The sequence below is a fragment of the Tympanuchus pallidicinctus genome, unplaced genomic scaffold, assembly GCF_026119805.1.
Source record: "Tympanuchus pallidicinctus isolate F22 unplaced genomic scaffold, pur_lepc_1.0 scaffold5, whole genome shotgun sequence".
Taxonomy (NCBI): domain Eukaryota; kingdom Metazoa; phylum Chordata; class Aves; order Galliformes; family Phasianidae; genus Tympanuchus; species Tympanuchus pallidicinctus.
In genome coordinates this window covers 59,187,698-59,212,269 of record NW_026294769.1, presented here as the reverse complement: position 1 = coordinate 59,212,269, position 24,572 = coordinate 59,187,698, and the positions used below count along the sequence as shown (strand labels likewise).

Below are 24,572 nucleotides of genomic sequence, written 5' to 3'. Positions count from 1 at the left end.
GAAACTTCTGGGAATTGCAGTCTGTCTCTTCTTAGCATATCTTCTTCTCAGCCATAACCAATGTAGGTATAGTGGAGACTTCCAGGAGCCGGGATCCAGGAAGTGCAGCTCCCTGGCACTGTGCTCCAGTACTAACAGCTGGCTGCATGATGTCGTGGTATGGAATACCAGTCAAACCAGGGCAAAAGTGAACTAAAACTATGTTCTCATGTGCTTGTTAAAAATCAAGTTGCAATATAATAATCTTGCTTGGTATTTTATTACAATAACAACAACAACAACAAAAATCCACTACGAATTAATCTCCATATCTGCATGCATCAAATAATTACAAAATGCTTATTTTGAACAAAAATTGTTCTTCCTGCTTTGGAGGACTATATTTATCAGCAGTACACTTCACAGACTCTGCACAGAACAATTTCACGATCACATTAGTAATAATTTTATAAGCCGCACATAGTAACAGAATGATTTCAGAGTTACTCTGGGTAGATGAAAAAAAAAAATCCTTCAGGATCGACAGATCTTCCATGGTTTCCATACAAATTTTCACAATTCAGTACAACAGTGATGGGATTCTGGTGTCTGAGTCAGAAAGGCTGAAACTCACTACTACTTAGTGTACCACTGCAGCTGAATAACAATGAAGTATCGCAAGAAAACAACCTTGTACTGAAAACAACAAAATATCAAATAAAACTCCATCTCAAAAAGCGAATACTAAGTACTGCAAGATCATTTTGAAATTTCACTGCAGTTTGTAACAGAACAGTTACATACGACAGAATTCATACTCAGTAATATTCAGTAATTGAAAGATAAATAAGTATCCGCAGCACTGTTGAAAGAACAATTTAGCTTTGCACACTCTTGAAATAATAAGCTGCTTTTTTTTTTTTTTTTCCATGGTGACAACTCTCAAATCTGTTTTTGGTTTGTTCTTTACAACGGCTTTTTAAAAACAACTTAGGAAGGTTTTTCTACTTGCAAAAGCTGAGTGGTTGATCCTGTGTAGCACTAGAGCTAGTCAGCAGCTTCTAAAGAAGCATCAGGCTCTTAGCTGTATTGGCAATACTTCTGTGAAATGAAGTTGGTGAGAACTTTATCAGTTGATTTGCGCCATTCATTTCCACAGCAGTATCATAAATCCCTCCATAATGTTATTGGAGCTGCTTTAATATATACCCTAAACTCTTTCCGCCAGGAGGCTGTGCACTAATTTCAACTACTGCGTTTTAAATGTATCAAACCTTTCTCATCTGCACCTTGCCAGCACTGAAGCTGGCAACATCTCACTGTTTCACAGTAGCTCCAAAATAAAATGCTAGAGCAGTTTTCTTATGTCAGTTATTGAGTGAAGTTCCAAATAACAGTGCAGTAAGAACATCATCTCTTAAATCAAAGCCGTGAAATGAGGATACAGACATGGATTTCAATATTGCTCTATTTCAGACAATTCTTTCAAGCTAAATGTTACAGAGGAACCTAAATAATAATATTACTTCAGTCTGTAGTTGACATCTAATCACATCTAGCAAAAAAGTTTGCTATACTATTACTAATAAACAAAAACACAAATTTTTAAATGCAGTCTCACATATCTGATGTACAGTGTAGATACAAGAAAAATGGCTGGTTGCTGTTATATACAGAAGAGCAAACATAGTATTAGTTCTAAAGTCACACCAGCAAGATCTCTACCGAAGTTTCATAGTTCAGCTGTATGGGTAAGTGTAAAATTGGAATGTATTTCAGAATAACATCCTTAAATTCACAATAAATTATGAATTAAAACTGCACCTGAACTTACATCTGCAATTCATCTTTATGCACACAATTTTGTATGCATAGTTATTTATTTTTGTACAGCCTGATATTATTCACTTTTTTGCTACTGCAAGTGAAGGTGCAAAGGAAATTGCATACATGAATTCCAGACTTGTTTTGAAATCTTACTCAGAATATGGCCTTGAAAAAGAAGTACAGGCTGAGAAAGCAGAGATACTTTTGGAGCAAGAATGCAGATGAAGGATATAATTTAATTCTGGTGTTGTCAACCTGTAAGAGTTCCAGTTCAACCTGATCTACTCTGAAAGTGGTCACGACAAATATGTAACTTTGAGTTACACAACTTCTTGGCTGACTTGCCTCTCTTGTACCCCTCCACTGATGCTACTGAGGTTTCTTTTAGCCCACGCTGGATAGATTTTGAGTAGAACAATTTTTTTTTCACAGCTTCTTAAATATTGCGCACAAAAGCTGTGTGAGTTCATAGCAAACAGTAACACACAGGCATTGTCTTGAGTCTGTGTTCTCATAATAGCACAAACACGAACAGGTCTGGAGCAATGAGGAGAGTATGCAGGTAGCTAAGATCGCAACTGGGAAGCGATGGTGGCTTCTCACAGGGAACTGGGATAAGCCACGGAGATCAGCACCCTCTGCTGGTGGGATCAACTGCAGACCGAGTCCAGAAGGTGAGCACAGCATAGAAACTCATTGCCTGTAATATCAGCTTCTGTTTCTGGCTCCAGATCATAAAAAACAGTGCAAAAGGTGATAATGTAGAGGAAACATTACAATGAACTTGGAGCATTGAGAAAAAGTAGCAATAATTTCATTGTGTTTTCTCTTGGATACTATCTGAAAAGAAAAATGAAAAAAAAACCTGCCTTCTTTACTGTGTTTTCTTCTTTTCTTTAGACATTATCAAAGCTATAAAACCCTACCAGCAGCCTCAGAGACAACTACTGAAGTAGGCCAAAATTAATTAGTAAAAGCTTGCCGAATAGCGTTCAATATATATTAAGTTCAGACAAGATTTATTTCAAGTGGTCCATCCCTAATCTAGCTTGCTGAAGAAAGAAAAATTCTGAAAGCTTCCTACTTTAATTTGCTTATTCCCTGCTGTGAATTGATTGAAAAGCCTTCCTATTTCATGCTGTTCAAGGTAGAAGAAAAAAATAAAGATTTCATACTCTTTGCCATCAGATTTTTTTTTTTTTTTTTAAGCTATGACACCTACAATTAGATCTGCATTTCTGAGGGAGGTTGGAGTCAATGGAGGACAGTTACTGTCATAAGTAGTGGTTATGGCTGTTCTCAGAGATGTGGTGAGAGTCCTTCCACTACACACAGCAGCATGGAGGAGGGCAATTCTCTCAGTTTCACTGTCTGTCACTTTGAAGAGCAGCCTTGCTGTTTTGGAGATCACAATACAAGCTGAAGTACTTGCATATTCCACTGAAGTCCATTCACCTCTTAAAGTTTTGTTTAGTGTTTCATTCAACTGCATCCAGCACTGTACTGTTTTGACTTCCCAAGAAACTGTGTTTTCTTGCATGATACTGACAGGTATGTAGGTAAATCCTGCTATTTGGTGAGCAGAAATGCTCATTATGCTCAGTATGTCATACAGGTTGGTGCAAAGAGATCATCTGAAGAATTTGTATGACTGCATACTCAGAACATGGTGTGTCTCAGGCCTGAAAATTAGAGAGATGAAACAAGCTGAGAAAAAAATATCTGCCATCTTCATTACATCTGCAGACAAATTAAAAGTCACCCAGTGAATTATCTACATTGTAAGATCTTATGTATATGGACTTACGAACAGCTAAGCACTGTTGCATAAAAAAAGTATCTTGAAAACAGCAACGTGCATCATCGTATGAAGAGAGCTGGGTTAGAGAGATGTGCATCTAGCTGAGAGATAGGCATGCCTTTGCAGGAGTGGAGTGCTGCTGTGAGGGAAGTCTGTGTCTTTTCCTTGTGCCATCTGCATGGTGCCACCAGGTTAGTTAACTCTGAGCTGGAGCCAAAAGGTGACACACAAGAAAATATCCCACTGCACCACTGCCCTCTGCTTGTCAGGGAGTAAGGCTTAGCCTATGTATTTCTCCTCGCTGTTCAGTATGCACCACGTTCTCCTGGTCACAGCACGCCTAGCACAAGGAACTTTGAGACCATCAGTTTCCAGATCCGGTCAGATAAAGTAATGACACTGTCCTGTTTGGTGGCATGCCAATCATCCCCACCAGCCTTTCCCTGCCCCTCACCGCTCTGCCCCACCTGAAAGCTATCCCAGTACCACCCAGTGCACATCATCATGCTCTTTTATAAGGAATACACACCAAATACTAAAAGGCATTAACAGTTACCTCAGATGACAAACATGTGTCACCAATGGATGTTTTTGCAGAGGACAGATAGGTATTGGTGACAGTAATATCTTCTAGTTCACTGCTGAAGTGATCAGACTCTTTGATGACGTTATAATTTAGAACCACACTGTAATTGGCAGGTTTCTTGTCCCGTTTCAGATGGCAGTTGCAGAGTTTCCTGAAGGCTGCTCTGAATTTCTGAGACATGAGATTATAAATTACAGGATTGATGGCACTATTTAAATAAATACAGATTCTGCAAAACAGCAGGAACCAGTTTTCTTGGAAGGGACTGGAGAGAAAGGAATTGACAACCACCAGTGTTCGATAAGGCATCCACAGAAACGCAAAGAGGACTACCACCACAGCCAACATCTTGGTAACCTGGGGGAACACAGACAGACACAAGGTGAGCAGATTAATACAGCTTGGAAGGAACAGATATCTTCCCAAATCTCTAGGGCCAAAGCAAAACTACTGACAGGTTTTTCAGCTGTGAATTTCAGAACTGTGTTTGATTCAGAAAGTTCTACTGTAGTAAGAAAAACAAACAGAAACAGCACTTGGTTTCAAATTCCTCCCAGTTTTTGTTAAATAACTGTAGATTTTGCAGCTCCTCAAGCTGGAAGATCTCCTTTGGACTACACAATCTGTAAACTAATTCAAGTTGAAGCCTATTTTCATGATCTGCTTTAAGAAGTACCTTGTGGGGTTTCAAAAGCCAAAAGTATTTTTTAAAGGAACTAGATTCAGTCTTAACCCTAAAATCCTAATATTTAATTAGATCTTCATTATTTGTTTTTTATTCTGAAATGTCAGTTGTCATCTACAAGCAGAGGAATATAAGGGATTATCGTAAAACTTGATTATTAAAAGAGCTTTCATCTATTGTATAAAGCAAAAAAAAAACAGCCCTTGAGAATACCCAGGGTATCTGAAATGAACAAGAAATAATTGAAAAGTTATAAAAACAAACAAACAAACCTGTAAGAGGGCTGTTCTCTTAAATTATAATTTACTTTCATTGTAAATATATACTATATATACATACAGTAATTGAAGTCCTAATATATTACAACATATATTGTATATTTTAAACTCTAGTCTCTACACTAAAGAAAGCTTGAAAAGTATTAAAACAAGGTAGAAAATACAGTGAAATGTGACTACATGGGAAATACCAGGAGATAATACAGTGAGGTGCTGTCATATACATCAGGGGATGACCTCCTTAACTGTGTGTGCATGAACTGAAAAGCAGCGGACAGATTCTGGTGAGCTATACCTGCTACTTTTGTGTTTTGTGTTTTCCTTTACTATTTGCCTTTCTTCTTGACATAAAGCAGTTGCTGCCTATTGACAGAATATTTTAAAGAATGACTTTTTACCTTTGCTTCAGTCATGTTATACTTTATTCCTTCTAATCTGGGTTTGTGAGGATATACGTAATGAAGCAGCAGCTACGGTTGCCACAGGAAACATTATCTGGCTGTATGGGTTATAATTCACTGCTTGCAGATCTGATAGATGTAGATTAATAAGAGATGAGTTTCAGCTGATGCCTCTAAGACAGATAATTCCACTAAAATTACTCATACAGCGGTGCTTTGAAGTTAGAGCAAATCGTTTGTTTTTTGATCAGATGTATGATCTCTTGAAATGCACTAATACAAAGGCTATAGTTTGATACTATAATTCTTGGCCCTTCTCCCCCACCACTTTTTATTTCTTTACAGTTCTGTTCAGTAGGAGCCAAAAACCAGACTGAGGAATATTATCTCCCTATTTTCTCACTTGACTGATACATCTCCTTGCAAATTCTAGACCACCTTTCTTGACTGCTGTGCACAAATCATCACTGTAACAGAGCAAACCAAAATAAGAATACCTCGAGCAGCTAAAAAGTTTTTTTTTTTTTTCTTATCTCTGAGTCAAATCTGAAAGAAGCCCTGCAGACTGCAAGGAGCACTGTGATTCAGTGCTGGCCTGCTCTGGCTCACAAAGACTGGGGATTCCTTATCTCTCCTTCCTTTCATCCCTCCTGTTAGACCCCAGTATGCAGTTCTAAACTGCGGAAGTCCATTCAACTGAGAACAATCATTTATATGGAAAATAATCCACATTTAAAGGAAAACATTATGCCTTTGTAGAGCTTAAATTAACAATGGAACTAACTAACAGATGTATTGCAATTGCTCAGGCATTCAGAGGGAGAGTAAGTAATAGTCCACATCGGCATTGGAGTACTTTGCTACCAGAAGCTCAGGAGGGGAATTCGTAATCATAGCTCCTGATCAGTGACAATTTAAGTTTCTTCTGATTATGTCTTTAAGGAACAGAAAATCGCTTTCAATGATGTAGCTGTCACTGTGAATCCTAGGTTGTATTAGATGTAAATTCATCATCCTTACTGTTAGAAAATGGAAATACATTAATTCATGATGTTTTAAGTCACATAATTGATATGGCACAGCAATGAAAAAATGGCTATTATCCCTCAAGTCAAGTTCTATATGCCACAAAGACAAACACATATGTACTGCACAAACTGTTGGCTAAATTTATGTGAACTCGTGCCTATAATGTGCATTTTTTATTGTATCTAACATCACTAGCTTATACTGTTGTCATGTTCAGCTTATCGAGGCTGTGATTTTACAAAATATTAGGACAGGCTCTTAGCACCAGATAAAATATATCATGGAGACAGCAGAAAGTACTCTGAGCCGAGATCAATTCAGTCTGCAGATTTGAATGAATCACAGAATGTTCCGAGTTGGAAGAGACACAGAAGGATCATCAAATTCAACTCTTGGCCCAAAACAGGACCACCCACGATTCAAACCCTACATCTGAAAGTGCTGTTCAAACACTTCTTGAAATCCCACTGTCCTGGGGAGCTAGTTCCCATGCTAGACCACCCTAACCCATTCTCTGCCATTGATTCTAGAGCAAATGCAAGAAGCAGGAACATCTTATTCCTTCAGCTGATGCAAGCCAACAAGAATCTGCCACAATTCTAAAGTGGCTGCAGCATGTCCTTCTTGAAGGCAGAGAGTTTTCTTGTCCATTCACTTCAGACCATAACTGCTGTGCAGATGATAGCAGCTCCTCTGCTTTGGACTGATTAGTTTGTCCCCATTGTGACAGGAGGTCTTGTCACCCCTCTGCACTGTCAGGGCTTCTGAGCTAAAGCTGCTGCTATTGTGTGCTTTACTTTTTCCCCCATTTTTGTCATTACAGATGAGCCCAGTATCTACACATGACTTAAGTCAAAGCTGCTTTCTTCTCCACATCAAAAATCTCCACCGGGATGGATGGGTATATGCAGGAATGGGGGAAAGTTTGGCCCATTGTACGTAGCTGTCACAACCATTTTGAAATCACTTCATATGAAATTTAAGTGAACATTATTATTGTCAATCCTGTGCACAGCACAGGGGTTGGAACTACATGATCTATAAGGTCCCTTCCAACCTAAGCCAGTCAATGATTCTATGGTTCTGTGATTATTTTTGGAGGGGCTAATTATTTTGTATTAGTGAAGTGGGACATAAACATCAAGGGGACAAACTTTTAAAGGACCTTCGTTTTAGTACCTATTCTATCTAACCATGCATGAAAGTTCTCTGAAAACAGAAGCATGACCATAGGAACACTCTAGAGGGTACTGGTATGTCCACTAATTACTCAGATGGAGGCAAGCACACTGATTGCTCTTTTCTTGTGGGTATGCACAGCCTCTTCTATGTTCAGAGTACAAATTATTCTTAGTTAAATAAATTGAAAACATGACTAGAAGTGTTTGAGAAAATCCATTGTAATTCAAATTTCAAGTGTACTTTGAATGTAAAGTGCTTGAGACTGAACATGCTTCTGGCTGCATGCAATCCCTCTTCATGTCCTATGTTTTTGTTTCTGATGCTGTGAAAAACATTTTAAATGTGGGTGGGTTTTTTTTGTTTGTTTGTTTATTTTTGTTTTCTGAGCAGATTCTCAGTATTTTAATTCTGAATTGCTTTCCTACCTTTCCTTTTTTGCTCCAAACCCTCATAATTCTAAGGAAGTGATTTTACAAGACATTTTCATTACCACAGTATTAGTAGTTGCTTGTTTCTCCTTTGATCGTTAGTCTCTCTTTCACTTACAAGTAAAAGTCAATGTCATACTTGCTCAGTTACTGTGCCATAGACTCACTGGTGTTTTACAAGCATGTAATAGTATCTCCTTTTGCTGTGCTTGGTTGTGTTTGATATCATTTTTTTCATGCTTGCTGGTGTTCATTGCAAAGCAGAGAGTGTACATGCTATCGCCCAAAATATTGAAAGTTGTACAATGAGGAAGAGGATTAAATAAATAAATTGATGTATGGTATTAATATAATACTGCAAATGGCACTAAGTGATGTGATTGAGGATTTCATATGAGCTATACAGAACTGTATTTTCCATTGCTAGTTGGAATTCATGCTTGCTCTGCTATGAGTGAATAGAGAAGTTTTTATAGAGGGCAGTTGTTCACGTACTGCATCGTCATAGAAAAGTCTCACTGGAGGGTAACCTGCTTTTTAAAACAATCCTAGAGGGCCCTTAGATGATTTGACTGGACTCAACAGCTAACTGAGAGATATGCATAACGTTCCATTCCAAGTGTAAATAAACATGTTCACTATGTAAGGCTATGTCACTTTTTCACAGTTCCCTTCATATCTAGGAATTCCTTTGGGGAAATTATGAAATCTACTTGCAAGTAAGCAATTCAACATTTATGTTATGCACAGACAAGGAAGACACTAACAGTTTAGAAATGTTGACACATCCTCATCCCTGAGCTAGTAGTAAAAAAAAGAAAAAAACAACAAAAACTATGAAGTGAAGATGCATGTATAGATTTGTTGGCTGGTGTTACTTGTTAGTGAACCTCTATTTACTTAAGAAATTTGCTCTGATGTACTTTGAATAACTCATTTTCTGTTTGTAACATGAAAATGTTTCTTTTCTTCTGATCTTTTTAATAAACACCTTGAGAATGGAATGCCTAAAATGGACAGTATCAATGAAACTGGAGTTGACCTTCAGCTTTTACTGCCACATTCTGACTTCATTGTCCCATACAGAAACATAAAATAAGTTGCTAAACTTTCCAATGTTCAAGTAACAACCATTACCATTTTCAGTCTGGGGAAGAGGATGCTGAGGGGAGACCTTATTTCTCTCTTTCAATATCTGAAAGGTGCTTACAGCGAGAGCGGGGTTGGTCTCTTCTCACCCGTGACAGGTGACAGAACACAGGGAAATGGCCTCAAGTTGTGTCAGGGGAGTTTGGATATCAGGAAAACTTCTTTACATAAAGGGTTGTTAAGCGCTGAAATAGGCTCTCCAGGGAGGTGGTTGAATCACCATTCCGGGATGCGTTCAAAAACCATTTGGATGTGGTGCTCAGGAACATGATTTAGCAGAGGGTTGTTAGAGTTTGGGTAGTGTGGTGAGGCTGTGGTTGGACTCAATCTTTAACGTCTTTTCCAACCTGAGCAATTGTATGATTGTATGATTCTATGATTCTATTTCTGCAAGCAAAGGACACTTAATGTTACTGGAATTGGAACTGGTAGTGAAAAAATAAAGAAAAATAAGTGTCTATTTTGATATTGACAACTATGTGCAGCATAATTGTTTTTAAACTAATAAACTGAAAAAATGGATTGGCCTTTTTTTTTTTTTCTTTTTTTGGCTTTTCTGTAGCACTCATAATTAATTAGAACTGTATTTTTAACCCTACTTGCAAGTAAAATGTCTCTCAGTCGCTCATCTGTCTGCTGTAATCTGCATCCAGCATTTACAGGTAAACTTTCAGTCTTGCTGATATTTTGATGTATTTCCAGAAGGTGGACTTAAGAATACCCTCAGATATTCACCTTGGGAAAGCTGCTTTCAGTTGTTAAGTTTGCTGTAAGCATTCAGTTCCTACATCACCTGGATTTCATGTTGTGTGTGCACGTTATAATGCAAATATATTTGTTTTTTTACGTGCTCTTTGGAGAAAATTAAGTAAGTAGGGCTTCTTTACATGTTGGTGCAAAGGAAAAAGAAGGCTGTATTTAAAAACTGAAGAATTATTACCTTAAATTTCAGATGTGTAAATCTAAGTTGTAATATGCGTATGAATATAAATATAAGTTGAAAATGAACTTCATGATGGGGCGATGAACTGACTTTACTGAATCTTTCTTGCCTAGAATTTTCAGTAAAGACCAATGGTACAGGCAGGTGTTTTTTTCCCTAAGCTGAGTTTAGGCACATATACATTGCTATTTATGTGCTATAAGTGCCAGTAACTGCAGTTAATAAAGTTCCTCAATTGCTGTTCATCTTGACTAGGATACAGTCTGGGAATGAGTTTTCTGGAAGATTTAACAGTATGGATGGTTTGTAAGTACCAATAGCAGGCTGTTTTGGACTAACAAAGATATAGATTCATAGACTAAAGCCTGAAAAATCAAAGATTTAATTATTGCAGTTGCCTCTGTAATTTCAATTAAGAAACTAAAATCCACTGGCTGTATAATGGGGTAACAAGCCAAAGATCTTTAGCCTCTCACAGTATCGATAATGGTACTACTCTAAATACATCTATGGAGCAAAACACACAGACTAGGAAATGTTGAACATGATATTAAATGTATCCTGTGACTAAAAGAAGGGTGTTTTGACCTACATCTTGATTGGTTGCTTATTGTAAGAATTAACTAACTAATTAAAAATACCTAAAACTGCAGTAAGTGAAAAAGATTGAGTAAAATCACACATATAATGGATTTATCAAAGGCCAAGAGAATCCTGTAGAAATCTCTTACGAAATACATGCCTAGCAGAAAGCAAAAGTAGGAATGCTTCTTAGACAGATTTGTTGTCTGTTGTAGTGAAAAAAATTATCATATGATTCTATGATTCTATGAAATCTCAAACACATTTTTTTCTCTGGGCTCTTGAGAAATGCCTCTCTCTATCAGCTGTGGCATGCTGTTAGAGACCGTGAAACATCTTAAAGAATAATGCCACTAAAATATTGGCTGTGTTGAAATCAGTGACAAATCACTGATGAAAAGAACTGGGATGTCATACTGCCACTCGCTTATAAAATGACTTGAAATATACATCTTCAATCTCTTTGTGTGCATAAATGCAGTTTTTACCTTAGTCCTACAGCAATAAATACAGTTTACAAGTTCTTCAGGAGGACGAGGCTTTCTCAAATGTTCAAATTAAGTGTTTAATTGGAAAACCCAAATTCACAGTCTGTATTTTCTGGTGAGTGAGTAGAAATTAATTCACTTCTTAGGACTTGTGATCATCTATCCAAATGACCATAAAGTTCTTAAATATATCTTAGCATTGAATTTGCATTGAAGTTCTTTCTTCAGCTCTCGGTGAAGTAAATGGGACTTCGAACGGCCTTGCCTTAAGAGATACCCTTTGTCAAGAAATCATATTCTAATCATATTGATCATTCCTCTATTAAGCTTCAAAGTTTCAGCTACTTTGAACTCAGTTTAACTGAAGAGTGCTGCAAAATGTGCTTCGTCATTGTCCCTCTTGTTTAACTTGGGAAAATATGTACAGAAAAACTATTTCATTCTGTTTTCTCTGGTTCAGATTTTGCAAATTTCTCAGCAAAAACTATATCCTATTAAGTTTATCAAAGAGGTGGCCAAAGAGGTCTCACTTTACTGTTAGTTGCCTTTTCATTTTCTCTTAATCTTCTGTTGCAGAGAACAATTTGTCACTGTTTATGATCGAAACCCTCTGTAGGCCTTCAAAAAATTTCACATAGAAGTCATATTTTCAACTCTCTATGATCTTCAGCCTAGGAAGGTTATTTCCTTTGCAGTGAACAGGTGAAACTCCACTCAGCACAATCATCAAAAGCTCTGTCAGATCTAATAGGAGTTCAGGACGCTTCTTTAACTAGCAAACTAAGCACATGCTTGAGAGTTTACCTGCAGTAAACTCTGTATTGAAACAAGCTTAATACTGGTTAATGCTATGTAGCCATGAGCCTTTCCTCTCTGAAAACTGAACTTACCAATGTTGGCCTTCTTCTGGAAGAGATCTTCCCTCAAGAGACAGTCTGGAGTTACCTACTGACTTATACTATCTGATCAAAGGCTCTGCAGTCGCAATAAAGGATTCATTGCTTTCTAGAAGAAGTATTTAGCTTCTGACAAAGAAGAGGTAGAATGAACTGGCTTCTATTTCTTCTGGGAAACAGAAAGCCCGATGGAAAACACAAATTAGAAATGGACTCCAACATAAAAAGCAGTGCCTAAGTTACTCTTCACATTTTAAAAAGTCAGCTTCTAACTCTGGGTTACATTTCTTACCAGTAACCTAACTGGTATATTATTATTGTTGAGGAATACAATTGAAATTACACAGCCATATGACTCACAGTAAAAAAAAAAAAAAGTATTGTGGATATATTGAAACTTAACATTAATTCTTGGAAGCTGACATAGAAATACAAAGTTGACAGCATATGCTTTACAGTAACACACTAATATAGGTAAAAAATGCCTAAAAACAACACGATGATGGAATCTATTTCTGTTGTGAGTCAGAAACAGCTTCAGCTGCTTCTCTTCAGGTGAAATGTAGCTGCTGTGTGATGAAGTAGAGGATAGAGCTTGCATTTATGCAGATAATTAGCAAGTTTTGGACACTTCAACAAAGGAACACTTTCAAAACATAGATGACATAGTGGGTAGAAAAAATTAAATAGTATGACTTAATAGTCTGGGTCAAGCTAAATCCATATCAGTCAGGCAATCCAAGTCATACTAAATGGGTGCGTTGATTCACATACTGACATGTTGGATTAATCATCAAAAAAGGCTCTGAAAAGCCTTGGCTTAAGCCTGCATGAAGGCTGAGTAAACCAAAGTAACCTGCAGTCTCACTGTCATATAAATATGAGCTCATAATTGGTTAATTAAGATAATCAATTGTAAGAATGGAATGGAAGTGCCCTAGGTGTCTGTGTATCTCAACCCATGCGGCTTCTTGCTCCTGTTCTTTCCATTTTGTCCCCTGATCCTTGCAGAGGAAGTGAGGGTGCAGCTGAGTGGAAGTTTGCTTCAGTCCGGAGCCAACCTGTCACAGGAACAACAGCTGATTTCATTTGTCAGAACGTACCTGGATAAATATAAGAGCTACAGCAGGGATAGAACTGTGCACCTCACTGTCAGTCATTTTCTCTGAAGATCATATCCTGGACATCACATGAAGATTTCAGATTTTGAGATTTTAGATTATCTGAATTTGAAATTCCTTTTTCCATTTTAAAGCACTAAATGCATTTGTGCAAATGTTAACTAAAAAAAAACAAACACACTGCCCTTGCTTTGCTTCCTGCGTTGCACTACAGAGAAAATGCTAACTTTACTCATAAAACAGTCTCATCCAACAGGTTGCTTGGGATTTTAGAAAATCTCTGCTGCCTTTATAAAACCAAAAGAACATCATGCTGTAATCCCAAATTTCTGTTTTCGTTATAATTTAGCATCAATTCTCTGCAATACTCAGTTCAAAAGACCTGTCTGTTTTTCAAGTGATGCTTAGCACAAGTTACCAAGCGTGCGTGCTGAGGTGACATTGAGAACTTGAAAGTAAATTATCTTCTACTAATTCATGGACAAAGTATAGTAAACTTAAAGACTTCTGGGCTGAATATTAACTATAACTGGAGATATAATTAAATATAACCTAGCCTACATGTTACAGTGTGCATTCCAAGGCACAGCTCTCGTGCTTTGTAAGCTCTTGGTGCTCTAGGAGGCAGCTCAGTTAACTTTTCAGATCTATGTCCGTACTAAAGAGTACCACTCCTCTCATTGAACAATAGCAATCTTCATAGCATAAAAACAACAAAAAGTTCAGCTTATAACCTGAGGGTGCATTCAGCTTGTTTGAAAGGGTGTGCAGCTCAGCCTTGCTTCCAGCAGGACTGCACAGAGTAGAGGGGCAGAATCATCCCACCTGGCAGAGCAGCTCTCTGCTCCAGATCCCAGCAGCGGGTGCTGACAGGCATGAACCAGGCATTCAGTGTGGAGCCACGCACCTCCATGCTCATCCACACTGCTGGATGCAGCTGAAGCCTGATCCTGAAAGCCAATCCATCAAGTGGTACACCAGAATTTGTCAGGACTGGACTAACTGTGCTGACAGCTGTGAGTGGGAGGTAGTGAAATTCATTGCAAATAGCCATAAATCATTCGACTAACTAAATTCATACATGCATGCATAATAATATATAAAGAAGCTGGTTAGACCTATGCCTCACTTCTGAGCCACCAGTATGAAAGAAAATATTTTCTGAGAGACAGAATATCATTTACCAGGCATTTTTATATACAGATGTGCTTATGTAGACTGTTCATGGGGACATCAAAGAAAATAAGGAAAAATGAGAACTTGACTATATTTGCAGAGTGACACAGTGCCTTAGCGGGGACTAAACAACAAGTCTCCTAAACTCCCAGGCTAGTTTATTTTCCTTAGAGCTCAAAAATAGCTTTGTGCATTTGATTGGATTACTAATAGGCTGTAATATAAAGAAACTGTCATTTAAAGCATTTCATTCTTTACTGACACTTCCTAACTGCTTTTTGTTACAGTAGAAAGATTACCATTTATTTTCTAGTCCTAGAAGTAGGTGATAAGAAATAGGCAAGAAAGAATACATATTTATATATATGTATACATGTATCTATGAATTTCTGCTTGAAAACATATCAAAAGAGATAATATATTCTACCCCCTTCCATGTATTTAGACCAGTGATCTCTCAAACAAGCATTTAGATTTCAAAAAGCCACTGCAAACTGCTGTTCCTACCTGTCTTCTAGAAGCAATAGTGCTATTGAAACTCTTGTTAGTCATCTTGGAATTCACAGTCTTGTTTTGGTGAGCCACATCATTCTTCCATGTCTTAGAGTTTTCCTTAGGGTCCGAAGGGATGGGATTCAGGAACAGTATTCTAGCAATCAGTCCATAGAGGACAGTTGCCAATACCATTGGTAAAACATAAAATATTCCAAAGTCCATCATGTAGATAGGAGAGTAATAGCTCCTGGACACCTTGTAGCCACAAGACACAACAGTAGTGTCTTTGTAGACTGCTGTATTGAGATCTAGTAGGAAAAACCAGAGCATACAGTATATGGAGGTGAAAGACCAGACAAAAATAATGATCTTTTTAGCTCTTGAAAATGTGCATAGGAATTGAGCTTTGATTGGGTGGCAGATAGCTATATATCTCTCGATGGTGAAAGCAGTGATGGAAAAAGAAGAAGCATTGATCCCTAAGTATTGGAGATAAGTGATGCAGAGGCACCCCACGTAGCCATACACCCAGGATTTGTACAGACTTTCAGTGATATTGGGTAGTCCTGCAGCCACAAGCACCATGAGATCTGCCACAGCCAGACTCACCAGATAGCAGTTAGTGGGAGTTCTCATGTGTTTGGTTCTGAGGACTACCAAGACCACCATGATGTTGCCCACGATGCCCAGTCCACAGATGAGGAGGACCAAGAGGATGGTAACCACTTGGTATTCAGCTGTAATGATCTCCTGGCTTGACAGCAGCAGCCCAGTGTGGTTCTGCTCGTCGCCTGTGCCATTCTCCATCTTCACCAGCCTGCTGCTGCTCCTGCCTGGCGCTTGGTCTCAGCACATGTTCTCCATGGTCCCTGCAAAAGGAAGAGTGGAGCAGAGAGTGGATGAGCCACAGCCCCAGAGCACATTCTCCATATAGTCACAGTCCCATTCCTGTCCTGTTCTCCACTCACCTGAAAGCACTCGGACTTTCAGTCTTTGCAAATTCGATTACCAGACAGGCTAATCCTTCCAAGGCTCCATGTACGCAGGCTAAAAAACTTTTCTCATAACTGGTGTGAGGTATTCGTCAGGACACAGCACGTTGAGATTTCCACTCGGTAGTGGGGGAGGAGGCAGGGAAAGCAGGCAGTCCTGCTGCACTGCCAGCTGGCTGCAGCCCTGCACGGGACTGAGCGAATTCAGCCCTGGCCGCCTTCAGCATCTCCGCTTTCCAGGAGGAGCCACAACGAGCTGAGGGTGGAGACAGCAGCGGGAAGTAAAGGGAGAGAGATTTGTAAAGCTCCACAGGTTTGCTGCTTCCCGCTGCTTTCCGTCTGCTCTCAGATGGCTCACTGATCGATCACATTGATCTACCCTGGAATCAAAGGGGAAACTGACTGACAATAAAAATACACTGATTTCTAAAACTCTGGTTTTCCCTCTGTCCTTGTGGAAGTGCCGGTGTTTTGCATTTCCCCCTGCTTTGCAGGAAACTGTAAGCATCCCTACAGAGCTGTCATAAAGAAATATATCTCAGTTTTAGTAAGCAGCAAGAAAAACTAGTCCCTTTCCTTCTCCATTTCCCTTCCCTTCCCTTCCCTTCCCTTCCCTTCCCTTCCCTTCCCTTCCCTTCCCTTCCCTTCCCTTCCCTTCCCTTCCCTTCCCTTCCCTTCCCTTCCCTTCCCTTCCCTTCCCTTCCCTTCCCTTCCCTTCCCTTCCCTTCCCTTCCCTTCCCTTCCCTTCCCTTCCCTTCCCTTCCCTTCCCTTCCCTTCCCTTCCCTTCCCTTCTCTTTTTTTCTTTCCTTCTTTCCATTTAGGGCAATTGTTTTTGCTTTAAGATGTGAAGAAAGAAAATTATTTATTGCTTGTTAGCCTTCAGCATTTCTGCTACTGGTCTGTATCTGAGATGGAAGTTGTTGCTGTATAAGACATGGAAAATAGATCTCGATTATCATGCAATAGAGAATATATCTACAAGAAGTGTTCAGAAGATTTCGATAGTGTTAGTCAACACCATTTATGGAGCACTTCCCTTTGCTTTCCCTGTGGTACTTCCCAAAGCTATAATGTTCCTGTAAAATCTGAAGTCATTTCAGAAAGAATTTCAAGACAGTAAATATTTGTTCTGTGTAATTAAAGCATCCAGTGTCATGGACTTGGCACAAATATTGTGTGATGTGCATTGCCTGCTACATTCAAATTATCTTCTTAACATAATCATCAGTCAGAGATCACATACTGAATCTGGAAATCAGTAAAAGATTGACTTTTTCTCCTACTTAATGCTGTGTGAATTTTGCCAGCAGCTGTGTTGGTAGGTGCAATATTGCAGCCTTCAAAATACACTGGCTAGTTTCAAAACAATTCAGCATTAATATATGCAAGCCCAGCAGCTGTGCCAGAGAAACTGTGAGAGCAGATGGAGCAGAGATTGCTGTGAAACTTTTATAGCATGTCTGCTGCTCCATTTTATACACATACCTGTTGGTCCAGGCATCAGTTGATATTACATGTACAAATGAGCACATATGCTGCTAGCAAGACCAAACAACAGACAGAAAAACAAACTCTTGAAATGTTCTGACTCTTGCTAATAATTTTCTGTTGGTACAACTATTTGTGTGGGAGGGAGGGGGTATGCATTACATTGATACACCCTGTGCTGAACACTGCTTAGCTAACAACATTCTTGTACAATTTTTTCCCCAGTTCGTCTCAATTACAATGTGTCTGCTCACTTGGGGCACAACAAAGCTGTAACAAACTGTTTCATAACATTAGGCAGAAACTGAGATGGAACAGTGAATCACTATAAACACTTTGTCCCAACAGCTGTAAATTATTCTTAATTCTGTTTCCCTAACTCAGATCACTTCCCCAACTGGCCTTTTCTGTTCTAAAAAAATGGCAAGCAAAAATGGCAATCTCATACCCTATCACCTGTCTGGACTCAGAATTCATAAAATTTCTTAAATAATGTGTATTGTTTACTACGTACGCACTTCTGAGGAAGTGTCAAGCGCTCCCTGCTGTGCAAATACCTCCAGGTCTGCAGTTTTAAAGAAAGACACCATCCATGATGGACCTCCAGTGTCATCCAAAAGCTGGCTTTTTAAAATTGGTTACTAGTTACTGATATGATTGGCTCTAAATGGGTTTTGGATTTACACTTGACCTGGTAAAATAACTAATTTAACTTAGGTGGTCAAGAATTTATTCGCCTACATCTGCTTCACCACACAGCTGTACTTTTGTGCTAATGCAGTGAGCCTATGGCATAATTTGGTTTGTGGGACAAATCTGCCTCTGCAAAAATCTGTTATGAGTGAAAATTTGAGGGAATCAAGCATATCTTCTTCAAGAGAAATCTCATTACCCATGGGCAGTAATCCTTTCTAACTTGTTTTTAAAGACTTTCACCAAAGAACACCCCTACTAAAGCACTGCTAAAATCCTGGATGTGTTTTCCAGAGATGTCCAAGTGATTTAGGACTTGTGATGACTTGACGATTCCTAAATGCATCTCACAAATTCTATTTGATTTGGGGGATTTTAATCTGCATATCTACATAAAAGTGCAGATCCCATATCAATGCTGATTTTTGCATATCTCGTTTGTTTACTTTTAATCTTTGTAATGGACTGGTCTTGGCTGTTACATCAAGAACTTTTAACCTAATTGTTCTGAAAAAACACTTGTCACAAAGAATAAGAAAAATGGTTGTAAGCAATCGATTGGCTCACATTGGAAATACTGCTTAACTATTGCCTGGCAACAAGGTCACTGGGTACAGTGATCTGCTGAGACAGATCTGAGATCATGGGGCAAAGAGGACTGAAGGGTGTTAAAGAGGTCTACTCTTTTCTTCACTAGTATCTATCAATTTGAGTAGAGAGAAACTGTTACTAGAGAATGACGAAGCAGAGGGAATTTTACCAGAATAAATGCAGAAAGTTCAGACTACTGAAGGGGCAAGGAAGCCTGCTTTAATGAAGCTTTTTGATTTTCTGAATCAATCCTGCATTGACTGGGACTTTACCATTCGAGAGACTATCATCTAAGTCAAAGTCTTCACAAAAAAGTGATCTGAAGAAAGAGAGGGTACAGCTCAAAGGGATAAATACAAAATGCTTCATGTCAAAAGGGAGAAAGTAAGTACTCAAATTCAGTGTAGAAAAGCTGGCAAGTGAACTCTGGAATAGACTGTCTGCAGAAGCAAGAATCTTCAGAACTGAAGGTCAATAAAGAGCCATCTGTAATAGATATAGCTGATTTGTCCTGGGAGTCCTAGAAAGGGCTGGATATCTACATGAGGTTTGTTCTGGCCCTGCTGCCCTCTGATTCCATCACTGTAAACCTTGTATGTCTTTCTTCACTTTCTTCCTCTCTTATGCACTCCTAAGGAAGAAAAATGTGATCCTGACACTTACATTTTCAATGGGATATGGAAGGTCCTCAAGTGAAGACAGAACTGCTCTCTCTTTGTACTCCAATAAATAAAACATAAAAGATAAAGGTACTCTGCATTTGGTGACAAATTCCATCACAACATTTGTGCCCTACTGTTCATAGGAAGGAGAAAGGCCTGAATTCTGCCCACCTTGGAAAAACACAGGTCTGTACTCTACAAACTGAAGTTCTCTGTGCTGAGAATTTCAGTCTGGAGAAATTCAGTGCCTTTCCTAGGGAGCTGGAATGCATCCAACATAGGGAAGATTGGACAGGCCTTACAAGGAGCACAGAGCCTCTGCTTGAGCTCTGCTCTACCACTGCATGATGAAATGGGCATCTAGATTTCAGTGGCACAGGCATAGACGTGAAGCACGGTAGTCGAAGAGCAGCAGAAGGAGTTGTGGTATGGTTACAAAATTGCCATTACTTTAATGAATTAATGTTTTTCAGACTTTCCTACAATAATCTGTGAGCAGTGAGGTTGAATGCAAATTGCAAATAAAGGTTATAATCAAGGATAATTGATTTTTTTGTAGATCACTTTGTTATCCTTCCTTTTCCAGCCCAACCTCCTATCACAGTATAGTCATTAAAATAATTACTACTAAGAAAGGAGTCTCCAAAACAGTGTAAAATTCTTATGATACTTATTTGAATTGTAATCACTGTACACTAGGAGCGAATTTAAAGATGGTAGTGAGATCATCCACAAGTTGATTTTAATAATGCTATGTTCATTAGAGCTGTCAGAAGGTCTAAACCCCTCTATTTCTCCATTTCATAAAGTGAGAAACAAACAGGAGTTTCTTTTCTTCAAAAACAGTTATCTCAATGATATTGTGACAAGTGCACTGGAAATAAAAAAACTGCCGTTTTATGTCAGTGAGAAGGAAAAAAAGAATACCTCTCCCCAGGAAATCAATTACATAAAGGATTATACCTGTAAAACATGGCATTTTTAATATCTTTAATATATTGAGCACTGTGTAAAGCATAATTTTTCATTAGAAAAAAATATTAAAGATGACTATAAAATTTCTACAAATGCATTCACCTGTGCTTTTTATAGAAATGAATTGTGGAAGCATCAGCAACCATTTAATGCTATTTTAGATTAAAAAGGATGCTGAGAATTTCACTAATACAGTCAGATTTTTCCAGATAGGCTTAAAAGAGCTATTAGCTGTGAAGGTCAGCATACTGAATATTGATAAAAAGGATTTTGACACTACAAAATGAGCCTTGTCCATTTGGCATTAGCATTCGGTTGACTTGAGCACTTCAAAACAATACTGACCTACAAATTAAAGGATGTTTCTGCAAGCAAAATGCAATTCCAAGTTTTTCATGTACAGCTGACCATTCTGCTTCCTACTGTATTGAGGTATGAAGAAAGTATGAAAGCTCCATCTCATGCTGCATGTCAACAAATGCTTTACACAGCTTTCAAAACAAACATCATTATGTGTAGATGACAATTTCTGTCTGAAGTAATTTGTTGAATTGGATTAATTGGATTAATTGGAAGATAATTGGACCCACACTACGAACAAGACATGACTTACAATGTCTAAAATATACACATGCCAAATATGTTAGACAAAGCACTCTAGAAGTGTGCAATTTCATGCTCTTTGAGGTCTCATTTCTTCTATTAAAAACTGAGATGAGATTATCAGCCATCAATTAAACGTGAACTTAACAGAACATAGAGCACGTTGTTACATGGGTAAGCAGCTGTTGTTTTATTGTGGTAATATCTTCAGGAATCAGTCAAGTCAGGTGTTGCTGGATTATCTTCCTAAAACCCAAGCAGATTTATCATAATGATCATTTTAAGTAATGCATTGTCTGTTTGTAAAATTAAGTTCCACTTTTCCTCTTGTGTATACAAGGCACTCAAGGATCAGGATCCAGAGCAAGAAAACTGATAGTTCTTGTCCCCATTCATGCAAAGCATCAGGGAATAACTACAGCGGGGTTTTAAATTGTAATGTACATATTTCAAGAAGAGTATAAATGTAAAAATAAAATAAATACTTGTCGTTTTGGAATCAAACTGAAAAAAATGTTAAGGAATTCTTCTTAATTTTGTGCTTTCAGCACAAAGAGTTATGGAAGAAAAACCCTCACCAACCTAACTGCAGGAAAAAGTCAGTGATAAGACTGTGACAGAGAGAACATTAATGAAGAAAAATGAGAATCTGCAAATCTGAATTTTTAAAGAAAAACATAGCAAGTTGAGAGAGAGACTAGAACAGGAAGGTTTGTGTTAGCATATCACAAAAAGGATTGTAAGAAACAACCAATAATTAAGTATCCCTATATTTATCTATATGTCTCTCTGCTAGCAGAGCATTTTTGTGGCATTCCAGGCATCACACTGAACTTGTTGTTTGGAGGGAAGCTCAAAGGATTTGCCCCACAATGTAGTTCTGTCTCCATATGTTATCTGCAATGATTTATTTCAAAATAATTTCTTGGGCCTGTCCTACCTACTTTTTGGGCATCTAGAAGACACATAAGTGACAAAGGGAAGTGATGTGGTATGTGTGGAAGGACTGAGTCAGAAATCAAGGTTTAGCTGCAAGCTAATCATTGCTGTACCCAAGAAGTTAAATGTTTCAAGTCATTATGGCACCTGCTGAAGGGAAAAGATAAGTCAATTTGCTCTAATTATACTTCAGCACACACACAGCAGTTAGGCAACTGGATGAATACTATCCAAAATAGACAAGTGAGTCCTGAATTTCTGGATATGTTGATTCTTCTTTATCCCCAAGCTTCTTTACACACAGATATGGAGTATTGAGCTGAGTACTTAGAAAATCGTAGATAACACACAAAACAAAAGAAGAAAGAAAAAACTCACAGGTTGGAGCAAGGGAAATTCCAGTTGAACACAGGAAAGAGTTGCTCGCACTTGAGAAAGTCTGAGCCAGGGGATGGAGCCCATAGGAAGGTTGGCACCTCCACCCTTAGAGAGCTGCAAAACTCAGCTGAGCCTCTGAGCAACCAGACCTAATTTTAAATGTTGGCTCCTTTTCAGAAGGGTTTGTACTACATGACTTCCAAATTTCTCTACTGACCTAAATTTTGTACAGCAACATGGAGAGTTTCTGAAATGTCCTTCCATGGAAAAGCTGCAGTTGGAAGAAATGCATTCTGTGGCAGACTGTGTGTCCTTGGGACGTTCCTGGATTACAAGAAAGTTCTCACTGTACTTCAGTCAGATGTAGGATGAGGACTTTCCAGCACTGAGCTTTGCGCAGATACATAATATAATAATCACATAGGTGACATATAGCCATGCTGAGCCACACACTGCTTATGCTCCTTGTGACTAACAGAATGGAGTCACACATCACTAATTCTGTACCCCAAAAGAGTGACATAACCTTCTAAAAGTGCTCATAACAAAACTCGTTTTGTCATAATAAAAGTTTATGTAAAAGTAGAAAATTTGACATAGCAAAAAAATAACCAAAGTCACTAGACTAAGACTGCTACCGTAAATAAAATGCACAGTTAAAGCTCCAGTGTGCATGAATGTTTGTATTTTCGGTTATGAACCACTTGGGAATATTCAGTTAGTCAGATTACTGATGTTACGCCTTCAATTCCTATTTTGTAAAATATTCTTACTATGCAGGCAAACAATAGCAATTGCTTTAATGTTGCTATTTTACGTTTTATCATATAGAAAACTTTCTCATAATTTTCTGGGCTGAAAATAATATAATCAAGGATCTGCTTGTATAAAAAATATAATTATTTGAATATGCAAATGTAACCAGAGTTTGCAGAATATGTTAATGGACCTGTGAACCTTTTTGCATGTTATTAATGTTGGTTGACTTACTGGTTTAATTGTGGGACTTTTTAATAATGTGAATATATTTTGTGTTTGTTAAGATAGCATTAGGAGAACCTTTATTAAGTCCAGAAAAAGTAGACTTCAAGGTTTTTTGTAAGTACTAATCCGTTTTCACAATCAACCTCACAGAAGATGCTTCAAACCCTCTGTGTACCTTTACTGATTTCAGTGGGATTTCAGTGATATTCTAACATGTGCTATATATATTCCTAAGACACAGAATTACATTACAAGCACACATCATTTATGGACTGTTAAGTTTCTGTGTAGTGTAGTTAAGAGTGGGTTGCCTACACGTAGGCATCTTACATTGTTTCAGCTGCAGATTGCATGCATTGCTTGCCTCTGGCTGTGAGCTGGAAAAAGAGAGTGTTTCCCAGAAATTCTGTGTCCTACCTGCCCTGTGTAAGGCTTGGGTTTTCCAGGATGAGTGATACATATCTCCAATTAGCTGCATCCTAGCCCAGCTGAATAGTGCTTAGTTGTTACTGGGTCTATTGAGCAGCTCTCCAATAGTATTGACAGGAAATTAGAAATTCAGTGGGTGTGCAGACTCTTACCATTATTATAAACATATATTTATGTGTTTCAACTTTGAACTGAATTGCATCTTAAGGTCTTGATTCAGTTACTCAAATATATCTTTCTAGATCCATGTGATATATCTTAATATACACATCTAGGTGATGACATATTCATATTGATAATTTGTGCAACCTTCTACAGATAGTTTGAATCAAACTGTATCTATGTATCTGTATCTATCAGATTTTTCTTAGAAAAGACTGAAAATAAGATTTAAAAAAAAAAAACAAAATAACACAGAACAAACCAAGGAAGGTTCTTATTTTTTGCTTATTTTATTCTGAAAATGGGTAGGAAGGAGACTTCAGTTCCCCACCTCTTTATGTAAAAACATGAACAATGAAAGAAGCAAATTTTAAATCAAGAGGCTTAAAGATGATTTGGTTGTGGGTACAGCTGGAAAATGTGACGAAGAATTCTAGAAGAGAAGCATGCCCTTCCAGATTGCCAGCTAAGGTTGTCCCTCTTGGTCATCCTCAGAAACTTTTGCTATTTCCTCTGTTTTCTATCTAATAGCTTTTATGATATATGCCAGAAACTTGATTGTGAAGTCCAGCCTTGTACCCTTTAAAATCTGTCTGTTCTTTGGAATATCAACAGCACTGCCAGCAAGT

The 24,572-nt window shown here is 38.1% G+C and overlaps 1 protein-coding gene across 2 annotated transcripts; it reads right to left on the bottom strand.

Annotated features, from left to right (window-relative positions):
* Nucleotides 1-318: 318 nt before the first annotated feature.
* On the bottom strand, nucleotides 319-15,909 carry TRHR (thyrotropin releasing hormone receptor). 2 transcript variants are annotated; one of them, XM_052704424.1, is made up of 3 exons: nucleotides 15,059-15,909; nucleotides 4,164-4,550; nucleotides 319-3,488 (listed from the first exon to the last, which is right to left on the bottom strand). In XM_052704424.1, exons 1-3 carry the CDS (start codon nucleotides 15,851-15,853, stop codon nucleotides 3,483-3,485), a joined length of 1,188 nt encoding a protein of 395 aa, XP_052560384.1. In that variant the 5' UTR covers nucleotides 15,854-15,909; the 3' UTR covers nucleotides 319-3,482. The 2 variants fall into 2 exon arrangements, with proteins under 2 accessions (XP_052560384.1, XP_052560383.1); XM_052704423.1 differs by lacking the exon at nucleotides 319-3,488 and having other exon boundaries at nucleotides 3,975-4,550.
* Between the last annotated feature and the right edge of the window lie 8,663 nt (nucleotides 15,910-24,572).

Coding starts and splice junctions, on each gene's coding strand:
- TRHR (XM_052704423.1), bottom strand. CDS start 15,853: ATGGAGAATGGCACAGGCGACGAGCAGAACCACACTGGGCTGCTGCTG. Junction 4,551..15,058: donor CTATTGCTTCTAGAAGACAG/GTAGGAACAGCA, acceptor GTGTTCCCCCAG/GTTACCAAGATGTTGGCTGT.